The sequence below is a fragment of the Solanum tuberosum genome, unplaced genomic scaffold (assembly GCF_000226075.1).
Source record: "Solanum tuberosum cultivar DM 1-3 516 R44 unplaced genomic scaffold, SolTub_3.0 scf00033, whole genome shotgun sequence".
NCBI lineage: Eukaryota > Viridiplantae > Streptophyta > Magnoliopsida > Solanales > Solanaceae > Solanum > Solanum tuberosum.
Window position 1 is genome coordinate 1,272,188 of NW_006238959.1, and position 8,668 is coordinate 1,280,855.

Here is an 8,668-nt window from a genome sequence, read left to right on the forward strand (position 1 = left end):
ATGTAGTTGCCCACTGGATGGTCAACAATCGCTAACTGCTCCAGCCCAAGTTGTTCGCTTGGGTCACCAGTCCACTTCAAATAAACCCTACTCTTAGTCAACTAGCGTAGAGCAAAACCAAATTCCAAATTTAGCGCATTTAAACTAAGTTGACCCAACACCCAAGACATGTTTAGGCCCATTAGGAGTCCACATTGTGTCTATTTGGCCCATTGGTAAATAACAGTCAACCATACTTATGTGTTTATATTTGAAGGATGTATACGTCATTTGGCAAAATATTGTCTCTTGGGGTTGGGAATTTAACAGTTTGTTCGAGTCAAAGAAGGATCAAATTACCATTGCATCTGAAGATGTGGGCATTCAGAGATGGCAAGGAGCTCAAGAACGGAGAACTTTTCGTGAAATCATAGTTTAGGATTGTACCCCTGTGTGGGACTGATTATTTGTATCCCCTTTCCCTATTAAGTATCCCCATTTAATTTGTTTGCAAAGTTTGTATAAATTTTAATTTTATGGGGCAATGGATTGTTTCAAATGACGTCATACATCCTTCAATTCGATAGGCCCACCTTTGGCATAAAAAAGTCACAAGTTTAAGACGCGATATAAATTGTGTTACTTCATATGATTGCTTTGTGTTGTGATGTGTCACTTTATCTAAAGCAGAATTAATCCACTCTTGTTTCTTAGAGCACTCTAAGCATATATTAAAATTCACAACAACAAAGTCCTTCAAAATTACTCCTAATGTGTTGTTCAAGTTCTCATAAAAGTATAAACCCTTTACTATAAAAAATCTTCTAAGTTTTTATTTATCCGTCACAGGAAGGTCGATTTGCTAAAATGTGGAAAAGGAGTCAATTTACCAATCTCACCCATTGCTTTGGTTAATGATGAAGAAACTAAAGAATCGATGCTCAAAAAATTTATCGAGACTAAAGAGAGGATAGCTGCAGCCAAAATGAGACTTGCAATACTGGACGAAACTGAATGGATGCTACGAGAAAGAATTATTGAGGTTGACATGGAAACAGTTTCATTGAAAAAAAAGATTTCCAAAATTGATCAAGAGATAATTAATATCACTAAAGTGTCTGCAAGGATCCCCGAAATTGAACGGGACATTAAGCAACTAAATTTTGGGAATGCTTCCTCTATGAGGGGAAAAGGAAAAACAAAAGTAGGTTTAGATGATGAGCGCACCGGATCATCACCCTACAGTTGAAGAAGGAAGGAAAGAAGTCTTTTGGTAGATTTAGGTTCATGTAATGCATTTTTCATATTTGTCATTTTGTTTCTAAGTTCTATTGTAATCAAGAACTACGCGAGACTTGAGCCCATAAGGGGTACGTAGAAAGCACTTTTCGAGCCTAGTCTCTATTAATTTCGGGAAGGGTATGGTTTAGTTATCTTATGTAATTCAAACTACGTCGGGCCTGATTTCCTTGGTGGATACGTAGGTAGCCTACTTAAGGCTCGGTCCCTATCTTTTTGATTTTTATTCTCTCTTATTAGTGAAAGATTTTGAAGAATTGCACCTACAAAAGCATATGAGTGGAAGAAGTTAGCAGGCTTCTATGCAAGTCGACCTTCCCAATTCAATTACAGAAAAAATTCTTTCCATTTGAGTCCTCCCGTTCACCCAAAATATTTCCGTGGATTAATCTGCTTGAAGCAAAATGACACTTGTGTGTTTATCTGGATGTCAACTTATTTGCATATCTCGTTAAAAACAAAAAACTAACATATACGTCTTTGGAGTTGTTCTTCTCTACAGGTAAAGATTGATCTGTGTTGAAATCAAACTGGCCGACCATCCCTACTTTACAAGATCTAAAGCAATCATACCATCCTTGCCTGATCATCTTTGGAGAAAGGCAAGAGCAAAATGACTGGTACTCCTGAAGAAACAAGAATAGTGGATGTGGCCATCAGAAATGCTGAACTCACTGATCAGAGTGAGTTTGATCTCTCAGTTAATGCAACGAATTGCAGACATGCAGGAAGAGCTTCAACAGACCAAAGATCTAGCCAAACTGGCCATTGCATCAAACGAACCCCCCTCGAAACTAGAAGACCTCCTCATCCTTTTCCATCACTAAGTTCCCCATTACCCAACTATTTCCCTATACATACCACAGGACCCATCTCTTTCATCCCTAATCCTCATATCATTGACTTAACTGTATCCAACGCTTCTTACGCCAGCACTTCCTACCAAACACCACCACCATTACCAAATCAGAACCAAGCATCTAACACTAATCACTCCCAAAACTTCACACCAACACACAAAATCTCACCCCCAGTCTCCAATAATCCATGTGTTTTGCTTAGCCAGCTTGTATACCCTTCCGTAACATTCCAAAATCCACCAGCCTATACAATCCCTGAACCATGTCCTAGCTTTCCCGTTCAACCGAAGCTGGATCACTATGAAGAAATGGAAAAGGAATAGAGGTTGAGAGAACAAAAACGTGAACAAGAAATGAATGTTATGAAGGATGCCATCTCCGAAGCAGTAAAAAGTGTCCAATCTTCGAGGAAAATAACAGGACTTAAGTATGAGGACCTTTGCATGCATCCTGACTTGGAAATACCCGAAGGTTACAAAATTCCAAAATTTGAAACCTTCAATGGTGTTGGCAATCCCATGGCTCACCTACGAGCTTATTGTGACAAACTCGTGGGTATCGGGAAAAATGATGCATTAATTATGAGGTTGTTTAGTCAAAGCCTCAGTGGGGAGGCATTAGAATGGTTCACATCTCAAGAACTCCGTCAGTGGTCTACATGGGGGGCTTTGGCCAAAGACTTTTTGGAAAGATTCTAATTTAATATCGAAGCTGTCCCTGACAGATACTATTTCGAAAATATCAAGCAAAAGACCACGGAGGACTATTGTGAATATGCATGTGGGGAGGCGTTAGAATGGTTCACATCTCAAGAACTCCGTCAGTGGTCTACATGGGGGGCTTTGGCCAAAGACTTTTTGGAAAGATTCTAATTTAATATCGAAGCTGTCCCTGACAGATACTATTTCGAAAATATCAAGCAAAAGACCACGGAGGACTATTGTGAATATGCGTGCCGCTGGAGGAAAAAAGCTACAAAAGTACAACCTGTGATGATTGAAAGCGAAATAACCTCTGCTTTTATTCAAGCTCAAGAACCCGAGTATTATGAAAGGATGTTGCCTATGATGGGACAGAAGTTTTCGGAGATGATCAGAATGGGAGAAGCCATAGAGGATGGCCTCAAGTCTGGAAAGGGTACAAGTCTCACTGCCTTGTAGGCCGCCAAGAAATCCTCACCATCCATGGCCACAAGATTCGCTAAGAAAAGGAAAGAGGACGTGTCTGTTGTATCTTTTAGCCCGAGGCTAAGGCCACAAAGGTATTTTGGGTCTGGTTCTGCCATTGGAAACTCCAATCGATTCCCCAGCTCAAATATTTACCCACCTTCTCCACAAGATCCAATCCCAACTTACTATGCACAATAGAACTACCAAGCACCACCGCCTATCTACCAAAATCAACCAACAACCTACCAAAATACACTACTAAATCACCAAGCCAATGCACCAGTCTACCAAAATCCCGAACCAAACAACCCAAATGCCAACAATCTACCCCACCCCAACCTCGAAAGAAAGCTTCCCAGATTTTTCACTCCCTTGGCAGAAACACGTACCCAACTCTTTGAGCGTCTATGAGCGGCAAGATTGATCCAACCAGTAGACGCAAGGACAATTAATCCCACAACAAAGTTCTTCCGAGCTGATCAACGATGTGCGTACCATTCTGGAGGGGCAGGACATGATACATAAAGATGTATCAATTTGAAACATAAGATTCAAGACTTGATCGATAACAGAGTTATCACTTTCCAAGCCCCTGCCCCCAATGTAAACCTTAACCCATTGCCGAATCATGGAGGAGCTACAATCAACATAATTAAAAGAGACGAAGATTGGCTTGCTAATGAGACTATCGGTGAAGCAAATGTCAACTCACTTATACCAACGGTGGCCTCATTGACCATAAAGGCCCGTCCAGAGTTTGTTGTAATAACTGCACCTCATCAAGCATTCGCTTTGACAAAGAAAAGTAGCAACGAGCAGCCCAAAGAAAAGTTTATCGTGCAGGCAGCTACCGCACAAGGGATGACACATTCTGGAAGATGCTACATTTCAGAAGAACTAACTCAGGAGACACGAAGAAAGGAGAACCATTTTGGCCGATCACAGAGGGTGAGGCTGAAGAGTTTTGGCGAAGAATGCAGCCTAATGAGTATTCCATTGTCAAGCATTTGGAGAAAACTCCCGCTCAAATTTTTTTTGGGCTCTATTAATGAGTTATGAGTACCATCAAAAAGCACTATTGAAGGTACTTGATGAAGCGTATGTACCGAAGGGAACAAGTGGTGAGAATCTGGCCAATATGGTAAGTCATGTCATTGGGAGTCATCAAATCTCTTTTCGAGAAGAGAAGTTGCCACTCAAGGGGTGATGCACAACCGTGCATTGTATATCACCCTCAAATGCAAGGACAAGTTTGTAGCTCGAGTATTGATTGATAATGGCTCAGGGCTCGATATCTGCCCATTATCAACCCTGACTCAGCTAAATTATGATGTAGGGAAAATCCGTCAAAGCCGCATAAATGTAAGGGCGTTTGATGGTTCACAAAGAGAGAACATGGGGGAAGTAGACCTGTGTATCCAAATAGGGCCTGTAGAATTTTTCACTGAGTTCCAAGTGATGGGTATATCTACAAGCTACAACTTATTGCTAGGAAGACCATGGATCTACGCTGTTGGAGCGGTCCCATCCACATTGCATAAACTTTTAAAATTCATCTGGGAGGATCATGAAATCGTCATCCATGGTGAAGGGAGTAATCGTAGTTACCCCGGTTTCTCCATTCCAGTTATTGAAGAGTCTTCTCAGTGTACTGACTTTCACATGGTGTAGATAATGAGTGCTGCTTTTAAAGATACGACACCACAAGTACTAATGCCGCCAGGGTATAAAATGCTAGCCACGACTATGCTAAGAAGCGGTTTTGAGCTCGGGCGTAGGTTAGGCAAGAATTTGGATGGCATATCCGAACCTCTTCCTATCCCACTTCAAAATTTCCGCTTTGGCGTCGGTTATACCGCAACAGCGGAAGAATTGTTTGAAGCAGAAACAAGGAAGAAACATGACTGTGATATACCGAAGCATATTCCAGTATTGTACCAGTCATTTGTTGCTAAAGCTTTAGAGCCTGAGATTGATGGTCTAGTGGAAGGGATAGGAAGATTGTTTGATAAAGAAGATTGTGTTGTGATCTCGGCAGAATGCACAACAACACCCACCATCCTAGATGCCGGACCTGAAGAAATGCTACATAATTGGGTGGCCACTCCACTTATGATCCATCGAATGACTTGGTAGACAAAGACAAGATTTGAAGTTTTATTTTTGAAAATCGGTGTTGTTCTGAAGAGGCCCGAAACCACCATTTATGTCACTTTATTTTTCATCGTAATGTTTAAAAAGGAAATGACTCATGAGTCATGACCAAAGTTTGTACACCTTTTTAAAATTCCAATGAAAACCCCGTATATTTTAAATTGATTATCTTGTCATTGTGAATTATTCTGCAATAAATACATTTAAACTCTTTCTATCTAACATGGTTTCTTTGTTGTTCTTTTCAGTAAAAGTGAATCTAAACCTGCCAATGTCATGACATATCATGAACACGACGAACCAAGTAAGGTCGATGAAGATGAATGTGAAGAATATAACGAGGAAACTATGATGCCTGAACACCTTACCGAGGACGAGGACTTGAGGCAACTTGAAGATGATAAAAAGCCCAACCTGGATGAAACAGAGACAGTAAACTTGGGAGGTGACGAGTCGGTCAGAGAAACTCGAGTCAGTGTCCATTTGGCAGCAACAGAAAGAGAAGAATTGGTCAAGCTGCTCAGACAATACATCGATGTTTTTGCCTGTTCTTATGATGAAGTTAAGAATTTATATTGTTTCCCAGAAGTTGCCTATCAATTCAGAGTACTGTCCAGTAAAGCAGAAAACTAGAAAGTTCAAGCCCGATTTGAGTTTAAGGATAAAAGAGGAGGTCATGAAGCAGATCGAATCAAAAGTCGTTGAAGTGACCAAGTATCCCACTTGGCTAGATAACATTGTTCCAGTAGCGAAGAAAAATGGAAAAATCAGGATATGCGTGGATTATCGGGATCTCAACAAAGCGAGTCCAAAAAATAATTTCCCCTTGCCGAATATCCACATACTCATTGATAATTATTCTAAGCATGAGTTGCAATCTTTTGTGGATTGCTTTGCGGGATACCACCAAATTCTAATGGATGAATAAGATGCAGAAAAAATAGCATTCATCACACCTTGGGGAGTCTACCATTATCGAGTGATGTCGTTCGGCCTGCCTTAAGAATACTGGAGCCACTTACATGAGAGCTATGACCACCATTTTCCATGATATGATCCACAAAGAAATTAAGGTGTATGTGGACGATGTCATCATAAAATCCCGCGAGAGTTCGGATCATCTGACACACTTGGAAAAGTTCTTTAACAGGTTACGTAGGTATGATTTGAAGTTGAACCCAGCGAAATGTGCATTTGGAGTACCTGGAGGGAAGTTACTTGGATTCATAGTTAGCAGAAGAGGTATCGAGCTTGATTCTTCCAAGATCAAGGTAATTCAAGACTTACCTCCTCCAAAGACTAAGAAGGAAGTAATGAGTTTTTTTGGGAGACTGAATTACATTAGTCGGTTCATAGCTCAATCAATGGTGATATGTGATCCCATATTCAAGTTACTATGAAAAGATGCGCCAACCAAATGGATCGAAAAATGTCAGAAGGCTTTTGCCACCATCAAAAGTTACCTTTCGAATCCACTAGTGTTGGTGCCACCACAGTCCTTTGCTATTGTATTTATTTGTCTCCGACAATGCATTTTTGGGTGTGTGTTGGGACAACATGATGAGACCGGAAGAAATAAGAGAGCTATATACTATTTGAGCAAGAAGTTCACATCCTATGAGGCCTGTTACACTCTTTTAAAGAGAACTTGTTGTGCTTTGACTTGGGTTGCTCAGAAATTGAGACATTATCTGTCGGCTTATACAACACATCTTATTTCGAGGATGGACCTGCTCAAGTACATATTTCAGAAAGCAATGCCCACAGGAAAGCTAGCAAAGCGGCAAATGTTGTTGAGTGAGTTCAATATTGTGTACATGACTCAGAAAGCAATCAAGGGGCAAGCCTTGGCCGATACTTGCTAAAAACCCAGTAGATGAAGGATATGAACCGCTTAGAACATTATTTCCCTGATGAAGAAGTATTGTTTGTAGGGGAAGACATATCATAATCATATCTTGGGTTGAGAATGTTCTTTGATGGAGCAGTAAACTCTATAGGATCAGGAATTGGAGCAGTGTTGATATCTGAATCGGGGCAACATTATCCAGCAACAGCAAAGCTTAGATTCCGATGCACTTGTAACATGGCTGAGTACGAAGCATGTATTCTTGGCATTAGTATGGCTCTTGACATGAATGTTCAAGAATTACTGATAATTGGTGATTCAGACTTGTTGATTCATCAAGTTCAAAGAGAATGGCTGGTGAAGAATCCTAAAATCTTACCTTACATACAATTGGTACGGAGATTATGCAAAAGATTTAGGAATACCGAGTTCAGACACACACCGAGAATACAGAACGAGCTTGTTGATGCCCTTGCAACCATATCATCCATGATACATCACCCAAAAAAGAGTTATATCGATCCACTTGAGATAGTTTTAAAAGAACAACCAGCACATTGTTCACACGTGGAAACAGAATGGGATGGAAATCCATGATATATCGATGTGAAAAAGTACTTAGAAGCTGGCAAATATCCGGAAAAAGCAACAAGTATTCAAAAGCAAACAATCCGAAGAATGGAAAACAACTTCTTTTTGAATGGAGAGGTTCTTTATAAGAGGACACCCGATCTGGGATTACTGAGATGTGTGGATGCTGCAGAAGCCACACAATTGCTTGAAGAAGTGCACGCTAGAGTGTATGGGACGCACATGAATGGGTTTACATTAGCAAATAAAATCTTAAGGGCGGGATACTTCTGGATGACTATGGAAAATGATTGTGGTCGATTTGTCCAAAAATGTCATAAATGCCAGGTACACGGATCTCCGTGTGAACAATTCAAAATTACCCACCGCAATTCAACTGCATATCGCCCTCAGATGAATGGAGCTGTGGAAGCTGCTAATAAGAACATCAAGAGGATATTGAGAAAGATGATTGACAACTACAAATGTTGGAATGAAAATTTGCCTTATTCTTTGCTAGGTTATCGCACCACAATCCGAACCTCAACTGGAGCAACTCCTTGCCTATTGGTATACGAAACAGAAGTAGTGATACTAGCTGAAGTTGAGATACCATCTTTAAGGATTATTCAGGAAGCTGGATTGAGCGATGCCGAATGGGTTCGTAACCGATATGAGCAATTGGCATTGATTGATGAGAAAAGAATGAGTGTTGTTTGTCATGGCCAGTTGTATCAACAGAGAATGACTCGCGCTTTCAACAAGAAAGTAAGAGTTCGAACATTTGA

The 8,668-nt window shown here is 40.5% G+C and overlaps 1 protein-coding gene across 1 annotated transcript; it reads left to right on the forward strand.

The window, feature by feature from the left end:
* Positions 1-7,430: 7,430 nt before the first annotated feature.
* LOC107059699 (uncharacterized protein Mb2253c-like) lies at positions 7,431-7,907 on the forward strand. Its single transcript, XM_015306488.1, has one exon. The coding sequence runs from the start codon at positions 7,431-7,433 to the stop codon at positions 7,905-7,907; it is 477 nt and encodes a 158-aa protein (XP_015161974.1).
* Positions 7,908-8,668: the final 761 nt, after the last annotated feature.